Source organism: Coturnix japonica, chromosome 4 (assembly GCF_001577835.2).
Source record: "Coturnix japonica isolate 7356 chromosome 4, Coturnix japonica 2.1, whole genome shotgun sequence".
Lineage (NCBI taxonomy): Eukaryota > Metazoa > Chordata > Aves > Galliformes > Phasianidae > Coturnix > Coturnix japonica.
The window spans coordinates 52,201,686-52,218,402 of record NC_029519.1 but is presented as its reverse complement, the minus strand read 5'-3'; the positions used below and the strand labels follow the sequence as shown (position 1 = coordinate 52,218,402).

General features: G+C 41.2%; 1 protein-coding gene across 1 annotated transcript in view; it reads left to right on the top strand.

The window, feature by feature from the left end:
- The window catches only part of MCUB (mitochondrial calcium uniporter dominant negative subunit beta), a 37,392-nt gene extending 21,258 nt beyond the window's left edge, over positions 1 to 16,134 (top strand). The window contains exons 4-10 of the mRNA XM_032444434.1: positions 7,430 to 7,505; positions 8,098 to 8,268; positions 12,413 to 12,517; positions 12,748 to 12,908; positions 13,761 to 13,964; positions 14,889 to 15,005; positions 15,930 to 16,134. Of these exons, the coding sequence (XP_032300325.1) occupies positions 7,430 to 7,505; positions 8,098 to 8,268; positions 12,413 to 12,517; positions 12,748 to 12,908; positions 13,761 to 13,964; positions 14,889 to 15,005; positions 15,930 to 16,007 (912 nt within the window). The 3' untranslated portion in view covers positions 16,008 to 16,134. The remainder of the gene's footprint in view (positions 1 to 7,429; positions 7,506 to 8,097; positions 8,269 to 12,412; positions 12,518 to 12,747; positions 12,909 to 13,760; positions 13,965 to 14,888; positions 15,006 to 15,929) is intronic.
- Positions 16,135 to 16,717: the final 583 nt, after the last annotated feature.

Below are 16,717 nucleotides of genomic sequence, written 5' to 3'. Positions count from 1 at the left end.
GTGATTCTGGGCCATTTGAGGAGGCTTCACACTGGTTGCTGGTGGCCTGGAAAGGGAGGAAGAGCTGTGTTCCTATGTGCATATGCATGTGCATCTCACTGGCTCCCTGCTGGCTGTGCACAGGCAGCGCTGAGCATTTAAATCCATCTGCTCCTGCCTTCCTTCTGGCGGCTGTTTACAGGGAGGCAAACTTCTGTTGTTTAATTTATGAAATAAGGAAAGCCTTATTAGCCATTATTCCTGTTTTTTAATCTCATAGGCAGCAAGAAGGACTGTCTTTTTTACTCATTGGAGCAGCATGCTGGAGAAACAGAACAGATGGCAAGCAGAAATCTTTGTGATTCTGGGCTGAGATCATTTTCTTCTACTTGCCAGCTTGTTTGTTACTGGTTAACCACACTGGTCAGGTGGGATTGGGTGGGCACTGGAATACATGGCAGGTCTCTCCCCCAGTGTGAATGTCTCCTTGGCTGGTATGAATGAACATTTTTGTCTTTGGATATCTCATGCAATCTCTTAATAGTGCTTATTATGATTCTCAACTAATAAACTCCTGTGTGAAGCTACTGGAAATCTAGCAGGAAGGAGCAAGGAAGTGGGGCTTCCTACTGGGATTCAGCCTCTACTTGACTGGCACAGACTGGCAGCCCCATAGCTTCAGCCTGGCACCTGAGGTAACACACAAGGCCCTCTTCTTGCTGTGGGCTGTGGGTTGCTGGAACGTGTCCTGGGGCTGACAAATGAACAGTGTCAGTAAAACAGAAGTAGATTAACCCAAAATGATGTTCCTGTTCCTTACCAGAAGAAAGTTTTGCAGTGAATTAGGAATTGGTTGGTGTTAAGAGAACAGTCTACAGTTGGGTAGAGCTAGGAGCAGAGTCCATGTAGCTTTCAGGGCTGTCTAGTTTAGGCCAAGGGAAGGGAAGGCATTTGATGTTGCCTTTCTTTCCATGGAAGAAATAGTCTCTGAGTCCTTTAAAGGCAGCAAAATGGTTTTCTTGGAAACTTCTGACTCCACTTTGCCTACATGTGAGTGTTACTTGTACAAGAGTATGAATGCCCTAATTACAAAACAAAAATCAAGCAATGTTTTTAAAATGCTATTTACTGATTGCCTGGAATCTGCCTGCAGCTGACAACTTAGGATTGCAAAACAGAAAGGAAAGAAATTCAGCCATCACCATTTGACAAAAGCTGAGTCTGCCTGGTAGGCAGTTTTGTGAGGAAGCAGGTAATCATGCATGATAAAATGAAGGTAGGAAATGACAGGCTAGCTTGACCAAGAGGACAAGAAAATAGGCAGTTTCTTCTGATTGCGAAGAATCCTTAAGCATTTATTATGCTTGTGCTGTATGAAACCTTTTGCTGTTGTCTCTCCTGCATTTCATCTGTGATTTATCTTCTTGGAGCAAATTCTTCTTGTAAAACTTACTTGAAAATTTGTCTTCTTTTTAAAAAGGAGTCTGTGCAAAAGACACCATAGTCCATTTTAAATCTTACTGATTAACAAACCCAGGAGAGGAGTCAGTTAGGGCCTAATGGAGCTACCGATATAATGGTTAGTAATACTTACTAAATTATACTTGTCTTATTCATAAATAAGATGTCAGTGAAGTGATGGTACAAAATTAATGTGAATTCGGTGATGTCGTATTTTAGGAGGTTGTGTAAGATGCTCCTACCCACTGATGTTTGAGCATCATAAGCCTGTAGAGCGAAATACAATTGCTGGTAAAATGTAGAGGTGTAATCTCTACATCTCAGGAATATCGTAGTGTCACTTGAGTATGTTCAAAAATCGTAGTTATTATAGGTCAAGAAAAACAAGGTGATCCAGCTGGGAGCAAAAGTTGCAAATGTCCTGTGAGGTACAGGGAGCCTAGATATGTGTGGTGGCCACATCGAAATCCCATTTAAAGAAGCTACAAGGACTTTTGAGAGAATGAAAAAAAATATTCATATCTGATCACCTCCCTCGTCTTGCTGGCCACGCTTCTTTTGAAGCAGCCCAGAATATGATTGGTTTTCTGGGCTGTGAGAGCACATTGCTGGCTCATGTCCAGCTCACTGTCTACCATTACTCCCAGGTCTTTATCAGCAGGGTGATGCCCAATCCTTTCTTCCCGTCTTGTATTGGTAGCGAGGGTTGCCTTGACCCAAGAGCAAGATCTTGCATTTGGATTTGTTGAACCTTATGAAGTTCACCTGGACCCACTGCTTAAGCCTCTCTAGATCCCTCTGGATGGCATCCCATCCCTCTGTGTGTTAACTGCACCCCACAGCTTGGTATTGTCACCAGACTTGTTGAGGGTGCACTCAACCCCACTGACAGTGTCGCTGATGAAGATATCAAAGAGTGTCAGCCCCAGCACTGATAACTTTCCTAAAGATTAGCTTCCTTATTTTATTCTTCTCCTATCTCATACCTCTCCAAAGTCTAAACAAACTCAACCTACCGGAGGAAGCCTTCTCCTCACCTGAGCCGAATGCAGAAGCCATGCTCCATGGCATTGCTTTCTTGCCCCCTTATCTTAGGATTCTTTTCAGTAATAGTTCCATAGTTCCAGTAGTTCCAGTCACTGTTAGAGCATTTGAGGATAATCTTCTGCCAGAAAAGCTGTATCTGTTCTGCAGCAGTACTTCCGTGTGCCCAAGGAGAAGAGCTGCCTATTGGTTTCTTGTTCTGCATGGCTTTGTGCTCCTTTACTTCAGAGTAATGGTGAAAGGGATTCCTCTAAGTACTTTGTAAGTTCTGCATTAAGAGTGCAGTCTTTTTCCCTGCCTGTCACATCAGTCCCTCAAATACACGTCCTAGGGAGTTAATAGAGAAAGAGGAAATGGAGCTGAAAGGCGCTGGGTGAGCAGCAATCAGCACACATGCAGGTTTGCTCTGGGGGAGGCCTAGCGGGCACATCTCAGCACAGGTGCCAGACCGCTCAGGGCACATGGGGGCTTTCATCTTCCTGCACTGGGCTTAATTGCTTCATTTATGATAACAAGCTTTAGAAAAAGCCTTTGAAAAGCTCTACTGGAAGTGTTCAGTTTTTACATTCTCATTGCGTGCTCAATAGAAAAGTTAAATAGACGAGCAGCCTTATGGTACAGAGTGAAGACAGGTGGGTGGGCTGGGTAGCTCTACATACTGCAGCTGGTGTTTTGATGAAACCTGTTGCAGTTTCTATAAAATAATGTTTTTAAGTTCTCTGGCTGTGGATGTTCTTAACAGTGTCTGCCTTTTTCATGTTGCCCATCAGAACCAATTGGAAGGAAAGCAATTAGTCTTCTGCTTACTTGCCTTATTACGCCATTGATTTCATTGGTTAAAAAGTATATTGAGATCAGACTGAACTTATCTGTCCATTCCAACCCATTTTTCATCAACTAATCCAAAGAAAACTGTTCTCCCTTTGGAAAAGTATATGTTTGCAGTTGCCCGTGCAAAACACTGTTTGTGAAATGCTTGGGCAAATTCTACATCAAACCTTTAGCAAGAAATGAAGGAACAGAGGTATGGATTTTATAATAAAGACATCTTTTTATATTCTGTTGTGTTTCAGTAATTATATGGACAAATGTTGCTGCAGGTAAAAAGGAGAAACTTTCAGTAGTGCAGCATTCAGCTACTTGCCCCTGAATTTGTGCTGAATTGTGCTGGGGCCAAGGCAGATGTGGACATAAAGCTAAGTACCTACTGTGTAGGCAGGAACTGGTCATGTCTGCAGTGGAGATGAGATGAACACTTGCTGGAGAGCTCAGCAGCTATTTCTCTCCCATGGCATGCTTGGCAGAGCTGATTGGCAGTGCATTACCTGCAAGCAAACTTCATGAAAGTCAGGTGTGAGCCGTTCCTGGGAGCTCCTCTGCTGCTGGTGGTTCTCACTGACCTTCTTACCTCTGCCAGGTTCTAATTTTAAGCCTGGCGTCAGTCTGATTTCCCAAGCACTTTACTTTTGCTCAGTCAAGCTTCAACTGCCTTAAGGCATCATTAAAGTAAAGAAAAGCCTCAGAAAACAATACTCGTACATGTAGTGAAGTGCCTCTTTTAGGTTTATTAAGATACCCCTGCTTTTTATGGTTTGGGGCATGGGTATGGCTAGTCATATTCTAAGTAGAGGAGTGTTGACGAGCAGTTATGTTTTCTGCATAATGCCTTTCTTTCCCACATGCTGCAACATGCCCAATGCTTTCAATATGAGAAGTGCTTTAAGAATAAAACAGAACTTGGCTAAAACTGTGGTAAAGCTGCAAGTGTATTAATCTGACTTTGCATCCCCTGTTATTTATCTTCCGTTATCTGTGCACTATAAACAAGATTTTTCCTGACTGGCAATTTGAAGAATTACTATTTCCCCTGGAGATGAATAGAAACATGTTTTTGAGAGATATGAAAGCAGCTGTACGCATTAAGATGTGCACTTTCTTGGACCTTTGTAGGAAAAGATTCAGCTAGTCCATTTTCTTATCTAATGGGATATATTGTAAGTGTATATTTTTAAAACAAAATCTCTCTTGTTATCCTTAAAGTTAAATACTGCAGCATTTCCTGGGCTGGGATTTCTATCAAGAAAATGCAGCACGAGAACAAGATGTGTTTAGTTGGAGAAATGAAAAGTCCCGTCTGTGCTGACAGACCGTTCTTTTCACTGCGTGTTGTTAGAGAGCAGATGGCACAGCTCTCAGGGTAGGCTTGCTTTTGCTTTTGATAAAACACAAGCACATTCTCCATGCTGTAATCCCTCTATCTCTCCAAATCTTAGCTCTCTTGGGTTTGCAAGCTCAGTTCTAGGTGTTGTATCCTTTCTTCATTCCGAAGAGGAGGTAGATTGGGAAGGACAACGCCTTTTGAACTGTTAGACATGACTGAACCTGGATGAAGATGGAAGATTTCTGATACCTTGGATGCAAAAAGACTTCTGGATCTCCTTCCTTGGTAGAAAGGGAAGGAAAGGAAGGTTTGCTAAAATAATAAGAGGAAACACTGGATGTTTCTTTGTTTCCCTTGGTTTTCAGCCTTCCTGAAATGTCTGGGGATAGCTGACTCTCACTGCAGCGTATTATTCTGTAATTAGTTGATTGCTCAGTTTGCTTCTCTTAGAGAATCAGACTGAAGTGGATGTCATCCATATGCAGAGGACTGGCTGTGTTTATTGCAGATTCAAGGCAAAAAACAATGCAAAACAACACAAAAAAACAACCAAGCAAACCCAACCAAAAATCATACCAGTTTAAAAATGGAACATGTCAATGGTTTTCTGCAGTGTGCCTGTTGGAAAGCTTGCTGCAAGATGCCTTTTAGTTACCGTGTCTTACTGTGGCGTATTTAAAATAAGGGCAGAAAGCTGATGCTTAGTGGCATATTGCATTACAGTGTGTTTTTCTATTTCAGTTTCTTACTGTTACCTTATAGGGGAGGAAGTAAAGATATGGGAGACTGCAGCATTATATTTTTTTGTAAAGGCTGCTCCTGAGTTTATCTTTACTGACGTTGTGTGACACTAGAAGGACAGATGAGCTTTGTTGAGGTGCTGCCGGGACCACAAGGGCACAGCAAGTCCTGCACCAGGGAGTGCAGCTGAGTGGGCTGCTGTGGGAGCAGCACGTTATCTTTGCTGGAAAACATGCTATCTTTGCTGGAAAACAAAAAGATGGTGCCAGCTTTTGTATCAAACTGATTGCACGTAAATTTGAGCTTCAGTTTGCAGCAGCAATCAGGCAACACCTAGAACAGATGCTGCCAGAAAATCCTATGTAGGTAGGCGCTGTGTTTTTGTTTTCCTTAGGGTTTATTTATTTATTTTAAAACATGATGCTGATATTGCTATTCTGGTCTTTCCATGCCCTGTTTAAGCCTTCCTTTTCAGGTATGGTGGTAGCTGCCTTCAATTCTGTGCCAGTGGCAGGGCAGCAGCAGCGCCAGACTGCTTGAGAAGGGATGGTTTTGCTCTAGGGGACAAAGTCGTGGCTTAATGGCTTCACTGAAACATGAGGTTCAAACCTGGACGTGTGCAGAGAAGGTCACTCAGCCCCTCACACTTCCCAGTTATTCTTGCATAGGAAGAGCTTGTCACTGGGAACTCACTTATACTATATTGCACTGTGTTTTTATTTTTACTATCTATTAGAACAAACAAGAAACAGATATTTACAGTTGTAAGGGAGGCTGTTAAGATCACACATGGGCAGTTCTGTGCGTTTCAGGATCTTCTGTGAAAAACATCACATTTTGAATGTTGTTTCTTGCAGTATAAGTGTGTGTGTGTGTGTGTGTAATTACCTCCTGTAGGTGGGGTCTGGTAGGTGTGTACAAATGTGCTCTGTTACAGGGAAAGCCTTTTGCTCAGGTGAAGGCATGAGCAAGTCACAGTGTGTGTTGTCGGCTTTCTGTCTTTCTGGGACTGCTCCCACTTGTGTATTTAATCATGTTGTCATGTTTAGGTGTTTTGCTGTTTGTGTAGGTTTCTGACAGCCTCTGGTGCCTTAAGTTTATAATGTACAAATTTCTCAGTGTTGGACGTTCCCAATCTGATTTATTTTTATCTTTAAATCTTGAGCACTGCTTGTTTCAGGCAGAAGCCCAGGGTGGAGTCGGTGCCTTTGAATCACACAGTACATGATAGATTTATTTCTTATAGATAAATTCTATGTTCATCCTGAGATGTTTCTGTTCAAATAGTAGAGCCTGAGATTCTTTACAGGATAATAAATCCCATGAGGATGACAGGCAGGTGAGGGTGGAGGCCTCCTTCCTTTGCATCTTGCCTTCCCTGCTTTCTCACAGGGCTTTGGCTTGCAGGTTCCAAAATGAGGCCTTCAGGATGCTGTGCTGTGTTATATCCAAACTTTTTCTGGAAAACAACCAGTCGTGGTCACCTCTCCCCAGTGTGCCAGCAGCTGTTGGAGAGGAGATGCTTTGTGTCTGGAAAGCTTTGCCAAGCTGCCTTGTTAGTGTTGTTTTTTAATGCCCTGAATGCCAGTGCTTAAATTGTGGTTAGCAGCGTGTGATGAAGCAAATAGTGCCATCAGGCTGCACTGGCTCTTGTTTTATTTGGTACAACTGGGTACATTCTGTTTGCGATTCAGCAGTGAGACTGCAGTGAAGCAATGCATTTACTTCTGGGGCTTGTTACAGGCCGTGTGTTGCAGAGCTCCTGTGCCTTCAGGCACCACATTGTGGAGGGAGTTGCATGAAGCACTTCAGGAACACTGCTTTATTTTTTCCTCTTTCTTTCCTTCCCTTTTTTCTCTGAGTTATTTAAACTTGCTGTACAAAAAGTTTAATTATAGGTCCCTTATACCTTTGACAGCATTTATGCTTTCCAGAAAGATGGTTCTTCCTTTTTGATAAGAGTTGGTAAGGAAGGGGCTTTTTCAGAAGCACCTCTTGCCTGTCATATGATACAGAAATAGATCTCCATAGCTGGTGCTGCAGGTGAAAATCTGGAGGCACAATGGGACCTGGGCACGCCGGGAAGGAGCCTCCTACAGCACGCTGGTGCCCTCTGACGGTAAGGCTGCCTGCTGTTGTCAGCCAGCTTCTCTGTGAGCAGGAGGCATCTTGCTGTCAGCTGAGAGCAGGCTGGCCAGCACCTAACTCAGCTGGGTGATGCAGCTTCTGCTGCGAGACCAAGTTCATTTGTGTGTCACATGCATAGAAACAGAAGCATGAAATACCCTGAGTTGGAAGAGACCCACAGTGATCGTTGAGTCCAGTTCTGCCTCCACACATAACCACCCAAAAGTCAAACCCTGTGCCTGGGAGCACTGTCCAGATGCTTCTTGAACTCTTGGCAGCCTGGTGCCATGACCACTGCCCTGGGCATCCTTAACCTTCCCCTGACAAAGCTCCATGCTGTTCCCTCAGGCCCTGTCACTGTCACCAGAGAGCAGAGCTCAGCACTGCCCATCCACTACCTGTGAGGAGCTTTAGGCTGCCATTAGGCAGCACGTCCCAGAAGATATAGCACTGTGTTCATTAAAGATATGTACCATGAGGTGATCTTTATTTATCCTGTGCTTTAAAAAACAGCTTTAATTTAAGCTGCAACTTACAATACGGCTTTTCGACTCTCAATTTTTTTGTTGTTGTTCTTTTTCCAGAAGTAACTATTAATTACAAGCATGGTCTCCCCATAATAACTCTGACATTGCCTACAAGAAGAGAACGCTGCCAGTTTGCTGTTAAACCAGTGGTAGCCACAGTGGGAGCATTTCTGCAAGATGTACAGAGAGAAGATAAAGGAATTGTGAGAGCAGAAGTCTTTGCAACAGGTATCTTACATTTCTGTCTGTCTTCAGAATGAATTAATTCCTGTTCAAACCATCTGTAATTCCCCTCTGAAGCATGATTTAAAACCTGCATCAGATTTTGCTTTGTTACTGTTGAGATTAATGCTTCTGACGTTTATTGGTGTTTCACGTTCAGTATCTGTGTCCTCTTGAGCTGACGTAAAGTGCAGATTTGGACATACTGTTGTAAATTTTCCAGTAGATTCCCCTGTTATCTCTTTCAAACAGCTTCTCTTTGTAATGCTGTTTTTGAATAAATGTCTCTCTTCTGGTTTTCTTCATCTCTTTCCTTCCTTGTCCTCTCTGTTCATTCTGAAAGGCAGCCAGTCTGGTTCTGGAATGTGATGTCTGCCAGTTGTTCTGTGTTCTCTGAAGCTGGAAGAATGCTTGCCTTAATGCAAATATGAATTCATCTGGAAAACATATTGGGAGCTAAGCAAATAGAAAAAGCATGCAGTGATAAAGGGCAGCTTTCTAAAATTCTGGAGAGGTTTCATTAATCAGCTTTGGGTTGAAAGGAAAACGTATTAGCATTGATTTGGTCTTTTTTCTTGTAGCGTGTTGGTTATTCCACTGTCCTAATCATTCAGGTGATTTTAAGACAGGCTGGTTTGTGTTTCGCAAAGTTTTGTGGCTTTTTAAACAAAGTTCTGAACAGTCTTGTGAGTCCTGCCCTGCTACAACAAGGACTTGATCACAAACATAGAATTGGGTTGTAGCACCCTTGTCTGAAATCGACAAAATAGATACTTGAATGAGGCTTTCTGTCATTTCTGGTGAATGCAAATGGTTGTTTTGTTGTAGGTGTGCAATCCTTTAACTAAAAAGCATCTGTTTCCTCACACCCACTCCCAACATGCACCTTAAAAAACAAACAAACAAAAAACCCAAACATAGAAGATATATTCCTATAAAAAGATCTGTTTTTGTTCAAGTAAAGCATAGAAGAACATATGGAGTCTGGTAATGTTGGTCCAACGGTTCATAACTAGATGCATTCGTTATGTTCCCTCTCTTCAAGGATGATATTAAGGGGAGCTGCAGGAACTTCTAAAGGACCTTGAAACAGATTAATGCTTCTAGAAGGATAGGAAGCCAGAGTTCCTGGCAAAGCTGCCTTGGTTGTCTTTGAGAATGCATGTAGCACAACAGGGAACTATCATGTAAAGCAGTGTATTTATATTCTCTAGAGTGATGAAGACATGATCTTTGTGGGTCACAATGCATGAGCTTCCTGTATGCAAGAAATTGTGTGAGTTGATTTTCCTGAGAGATTGGTATTGTGCTGTTCTTTTTGAATACTGTGTCTGCTGGACAGCGAAAGTAGAAGCATCTCTAGAAAAGACAATTTTGTAGGATTCTCCTATATTTTCAGATAGCACTGTGGCAAATGATCAATGCTAGTAGCTTCCCCTTAACATGGAAGTTCACAGTAAAAATGGTTCCTCCATGGGATTGATAAGGCTAACCAAGAACCTTCTCAGTATTGCTATCTCTGCAAAAGAACTCATGAATTAATATCTGTGAGCGAAGTGACTGCTGAACCTCATTCTTCCATGTAAGCTGTGTACTCATTCTGCTTCAGGGCAAACTTTTGTAGACTTCTGTGCAGCACAAGATGATTACTGTGAGAAACCTGTAAGGTCTAGCATTTTCAGTGTAGATGAACACCAGTTTCCGAGCTGTAAAGAAATCTGGGCTCTTTTCATCTAGTCTCATCTCTTTAGAACTCCAACTTTGGAATAAAAATGTTGTCTGTTTGGCTTAAAACATCTCAGTTCTCTACTCTGTATTCTCAAGTGCCAGGCAATTGTAAGGATAGAGAACAGCTTAGATGATTAATTTATTAGGAAACTGATACTGTAAAGAGAAACTTTTGGTCATGTATTGTGAGTTGAATTTAAGCATGTATTATTAATGAAAAATGATGAAGGTATGATTTAATGCAGATACTTTTCAGTGTCATTTAGCCATTAAGTGAAACACAGCCTTAATTGAAAGTGTTAGTGCTCTGTTTGATGACTCACTTTAATTTTCAGTAGATGTAGTCTTGCAAAATGCCTATAGACAAAAAACAGTCCTTTGTTCACCTTTGAATATCTGTGCTTAAGCATAGGAGGAAAAGTAAACCTTTTCTGAAAGCCTGCATGGAATTTTCTAAAACAAAACAACCTCATCTTCCCAAACTTTCCAACTTTTCAGCTAATGAAAGGTTTGAACAGGTCAATAAATCTGCAGTGCATCAGATCCAGAACAAAGAACCTGTCTGGCACTTCTTTTTGAAACACTTTTTGCTTAAATGTAATTTTATAAATGTCACCTCAGTTTACATGCAAATAACGTTTGACGTTCTATTACACTACTTTATACAAAGAGAAAAGGGAAGAAACTGGTGGATGGGCACCTTAACATTTCAAATTCTGAATTGAAATCCTTTCAGGTTTACTTGCCTATCTCCGTGAGGTGAGTAGTCCAATCAATTCTGCTCTAGAATAAAGCTTCTGTTTCCTGCTACTGCGCATCCCTTTGCAGAGGCAGGCAAAGACACCCTCTGTATGTGCAGGGAATAAAGCCCAGATCAAACAGCTACTGTGGAGTGGCTTCTTGCTGGCTCTTGGAACCTTCACGTCCCAGCAATGTTTCCTCTTAGCAGGCAGGAAGGGACCTCTGCAAAAGAAAATGGTAGAGAGGGAATGAAGGGAAGAAGTATAAAAGCAAGAAGAAAACTGTACAACAGCTTTCCTGATAGCAAATTTCACTTGTTTCCTTTTCTGCGGTTTTAAGTCGTTGTGAATAGGTGTTGTTGGCTTGTTCTCTGTGGTACTGGTAGGGTCATGTTCCTGCAAGTTTTTTTCATAGGGGAGGAGTAGGAAAGGGTTCTCTAGAGTGTTTTAGACTAATGCCTCTGTAGCTCCTGGTCTGCCTCGTACTGGACAGTCTATCTAGCTATCTTAATTCAGTCAGAACTGGCATTGAGACAGAGTGATTGCAAGTACCGTTCATACTTACTGTAATAAAAATGTGAAAAATGCTACTGACAAGACCGGTTCCTATTGATTATAACAGCTTGTTTAAGGAAATACATAAATCTGTAATTGAATGTAAGGTCTCTGAAGGTGTTTTAATTTCCAGAAAGTCTTTATCGTAGGTTTAAGAGGAGATGCAAACTGGTGTGTAGATGGAGAAACCAGAATTCAAGTCTTTCCATCACAATTTATGGCTTTTTTTATGCAGGACTTTTTTCTTCTACCCTCCACTTCAAATTGGTCAATTCCAGTCATAATCATAATAAGAAAATACAAGCCTGCTTGTAGTGGAGACACTATCATTACACTTCTAACCAATTTTGTATTCACAGGCCTGATTTTATATCCACTGAAACTCTTAAAAATAAGCCCCAAGCCTGGTTTTCTGAAGGCTTACTTAGATACACATTCCTTTTGATTCATAGGAACATTCTCATGAGCAGGGATTTAGGAAGTCTCTTTTGAGAAATGCCTGCAGTCTCTTTCTTTATGATCAACTATATGAACTTTAATTATTGTCAGAGTGAGAGATGCTTGGGGGAATAAAATACTTTCAAATTCATGTGCATGCTCCAAGGTCGTGATTGTGTGTGTGAATTGTTAAGATTTTCAGTCATATTGTCCTTTATCCAAGTAATGCAAATGGAGATGCTAATACTGAAGAGCATGGTGAAATTAAGTTTGAGAAGTGTATGCAACACAGAGGGGCAGTCAGTCTGCTAAGCTTGTATAGAGGCAGATCTATGAGACTGAGCTCTTTTAATGCTATTTCTCCCTTAAAATGCAAGTCTGTCCAAATCAGGCCAATTTCCAAGTTAAGCCAATCACTGGAGAAAAGCACTGGAGACTGCATAGTGAAATAGTAGTAAAAATAATAGTAAAGCCTAATGAAACTGAATGGATTACCCAAATAATGCTGATAGAGAAAGCATTCAAGTGTACTCTCTGCACTGAGTTCCTCTTTAATGTTTAGCATTAGTTACAGGATTTACTGAAAGTACATTTCCAAAGTGTTATTCTAAACATTAATAAAGATAGCTAATATTTAAGATTCTTTATGATTAGAATGATCTGTCTAGATCTTAAATCTTGTTCTGCAGATGGTAGCAAGGTCTCTGATGCAACCTTGATGGAGGTCTTACTGATGAACGACTTTAAACTTGTTATCAACGACACAACATACAGTGTGTCAACTCCTGTAAAAGGTAAGAACCGTGCTTTAATAGCTCTGACTGTCTCGCTTAATCTAGTGAAAGGCATGAGAAGTCTCAGACGATTGGAACCTCTCTGAAGAAGAAAAGTTATTTAATTAACTATTTCTCCATTAGTTTTGTACTTTTGGGTGGTCTTGCTTTCTGGGGTTGTAGATCAGGGGAGAAAAGGATGAAGGGTAGATTCTTGAAATGTTTTATAATGATAAACACTTTATCTTCAGATAGGCTGACTAGTGAGCGTGCTACTGAAATGGAAGACATCAAATCCTTGGTTCACAGACTGTTTGTGGCTCTGCATTTAGAAGATCACCAGATCAAGAAAGAGAGAGAATTACTACAGAAACTGGACCACCTGAAAGAACAGCTGATGCCTCTTGAACAGGTTGGAAGGGAGGGAGGCTTTTTGTTGTTGTTTTGTCTTTCAGTGCAAAAGTATTTCCTCATATCAGGATTAAGTCCTGTGATAGAAAAAGATCATCGTGGATGCATACAGCATCTACTTTGTCATGCAAAGAAAGTCAATGCAAATACAGTTCAAATAACTTTCAGTTCAGTTCTTTTTCTCTCCTGCGGTGCTCGTTTCCTGGTTAGAAGCCACAACATCTGCAGAAAGCTGTCAGGAACAAGCTTTAGCATGGCTGGTTTGGGATTGAGCACCCACTTAATTACCTGCTGCTGTATGAGTTCTGAATACCTATTACAGGGAAAAGAAATAAAAGAAAGAAAACTACTGTGTGCTTAAAAATCATCAGTGGCTTAGGCTACAGTTTCCTGTGTCACCAAGTCAACAAGGCAGATTGTATGGACTAATGGTTGCAGTAGTCTAAGAGAGGAAGTTAGAAATGTTGACCTGGGGCAGGTTAAGGTAACTCAGCCTGAAGGAAGAAATCAAGAGTTTGATGGGGTGAGTGAACTTTTCCTTGGTTTTAGATCTGCTGTGTGAGGAGCAGCCTCAGTATTAACACCACCTGCCATTAATGTTTAATAGAAATCCAGCAGATGTAAATCTCAAGCAGTGAAATGGGAAAGTTAACAGTGGTATCTGTTGGTGCTCGGTAGCCAGGAGGTCTGGTTGCCCTTGGATCTCTGTTCTTTTCTTTCTTCACCAGGTAAGTGTGTAAGAGGAGAGCGTTGAGAAAGGATCCAGCCCAGCAGGAGTAAACACAGTGCAACTGATGAGCTCCTCAGCTAATGTTTGTTTGAACAAGTTCCTCTGTTTATTTCTTTACCCTAGATGAAAGCCAGAATTATGGACAGTGCTGATGCAAAGACCTCCAGGCTTCTATGGGTTGGTTTAGCTTTGATGTCAACACAAGGTGGAGCATTGGCATGGCTCACATGGTGGGTCTATTCATGGGACATCATGGAGCCGGTCACGTACTTCATCACCTATGGGAGTGCCATGGCTTTCTATGCCTACTTTGTTCTTACTAAACAGGTGATTGCCCCCTCCTTTAAGTGTCTGGAGTATTGTAAAGTAGGAGTACAGAAACCGAAAATCCTAGTGCTTGAACTCTGATTAAAATGTAATTTGTTAAGTATCCTTGCCATCAGATCGAGGGAGTTGAGAATGATTTCTGATAGGATTGGATAAAAATGCCTTACATTATCAGGCCAGGTACTGTTACACCTGCATTACAGACCAGCTTCTAAGCAGAACCGCTACCTGTAAAACTCCATCAGCCAGGATATGAGAAGTGATGAATGAAATCTGTCATAGTATTTAAATTTTTGTAGGTCATCAGCAGTTACGTGGAAGAGTGGCCACTGCTCCCTTCCATAATACTGGTGGATCCATAGACCTCATGAGATATCAGGTTCCATTTGTGAAGAGGGCAGACAGTTCTGTTTTTATGAGCAACTGGCTTTGAATGTGTATTTTATTCTTTCTCCCTGATTCTTAAGAAGTGCAGACGTATTCGTACTTTATGTATCCAGATACACGTAAATCTCTTTATACAGGTTACTGCTTGTCTTTTTAGAACAGCTGTGTTGGCATGAGTGCTTGAGACTTTCAAGTAAGTCTTTGAAAAACAGTAATTGAGCTTTCCCTGACTCCTTGGGAAGTCATGTCCATTTACTCAGGTAGCTTCAGTCATGAGGTTCAAGCTGTGTCTTTATTATTATAGCAAATCACTTTAGACACATGCTAGAAATCATTTTTATAGTGTCTAAAAGGGCCCTTTCGACAAGTAAGAGCATGCATGTGTGTGTAGTCTCTTAACAGCATGTGTATATGTTTGTGATTGTGTGTGTATGTGCCTGTGGGACTAGGTAAATAATTGTGAAACAGGCTGATTTGCTTTGACCTGGACTGCTTTTTCTTGCTAACCTCAGATATGTGCCTTTCTTTCTTCTCTAGGACTACATTTACCCTGCTGCTAAAGACAGGCAGGTCCTCCACTACTTCTATCGGAAATCCAAAGCCCAGCATTTCAATGTGGAACAATATAACAAGCTAAAAGAAGAACTGGCAGAGGTATTTAAACAGTCCTGAAATAAGGTGGTCTCCTCTGGGTTGACTTGTTCAGTAAACTCTCAGCCATTGGAAAACTGACCTCAGGGTTTGTTACTTACATTCAGAATGGCATAATAATAATATTATTAATAATAATAATAATAATTAATAATAATAATATTGCTTATTAACTAGTTTGCGCTTCTCAAATAACCATACGGTGTTTGCCTTTGACATGTAGACTACTTCAGTAGTTCATCACAAAAGGAGTGAGTTAAATTTCAAACACATAGATTAGGTTTTGAGCCCTACACTGCTTTCTTCCCCCCCCCCCCCCCAATATTTAAATATATCATTAAATGTATCACATTTCCAGCTGTTTTAACAGAATAGCTGCACTTAGCCAGTGCATCACAATGCGTAAGCATATTCACCATCCCTTTGAGTCAGCACTACACTGCACCCTCCCCGTGCCCTGGTTTTAGCCCATGCAGTGCCAATGGCACACACTGAGATTGTTGGTGCTTAGTGATGGGTGCATAACCCTGGGGCTGGGCTGGGCAGAGCCACCACCATAATAACACAGTGGGGAGGGGGCAGCTGCAGGATGGGCTGGGCCTATAGGCTGCTGGCTGGACATACCCAGGCTAGTTTGTTGCTTTTTTAATAGCTTGTGAGAATGATTTTTTTAAGTATAATTTCAAGTAATGCTTTGGATTGTGTGTTGGGGAGGGTGTGGGAAGGTGGTGTAGTAGCACACAACACACACACTGCTCTCTGGAAACTGAATGGCCTGAGTAGGCCTGTAAAGTTGAGCATCCTCCATATGGTTAATCTGGTTTCTTGAATACGACCAGTGTCTTCTGAGAAAGGAAGAACAGTGTATGTATGAAAGAGGGAGAAATGGAGGGCTGCAGAAGGTGAACTCTCTCTCTCCCACTGCAGGCTGAAGAATCTCTGAAGCGTTTGCGCCAGGCTCTGCACCTCAAACTTCCAATCCAGGAAATTACTAACAAGGACTGACTTTGTTTTGGTGTATGTTAGAATTGCCTTTTCCAAGTTGATAGGAACGTTTACTCTACAGAAACTGGATATTTTTGACCACTATGATTTCGAAAGTTACAATAAATATTTATAAAAATGACTTTGATTACTTGATGTTTTTTGCCTTCATAAAAGCAAAGTTCTTCAGGCATTTGTCAAGTCACATTAGTAAAAATGGAGGCAATCTGCTTCCAGGCCAAGTGATGGGAATGTTCTCTAAAGTGAGGGCTGTTGTTTTCATACAGTTAGCAAGTAATTTAGTCAGTGCTGCTGGAAAAAGAACACATCAAACTGATTTACTGTAAAATTATTTGTTTTAATGGTGCATTTTACTGAAAGAACTTACCAAAACATTCACATATACATGATTTACTCAAAGCTTCAAAGTAGCCATACTAAAGCTTAATAGCTGTTACTCACAGCACAGTATATCAAAGGATTTAACTAAAGTAGAGCCACTAAGTCAATTTCTTTTACCCAGAAAAGTGAATTAACTTTCCTTAGCATGAGTTCTCCATTGTTCACTAGAGTTAAGCATTATGTACCAATAATGTAAAAACTCTTTTTTTCCCCAGTTGCTTCTATTAAGCATTGCAATTACTAATGCTGCATTAGTAGCAACATCCTATGATCACAGAATCACCAAGGTTGGAAAAGACCTAAAAGATCATCCAGTCCAACCATTCACT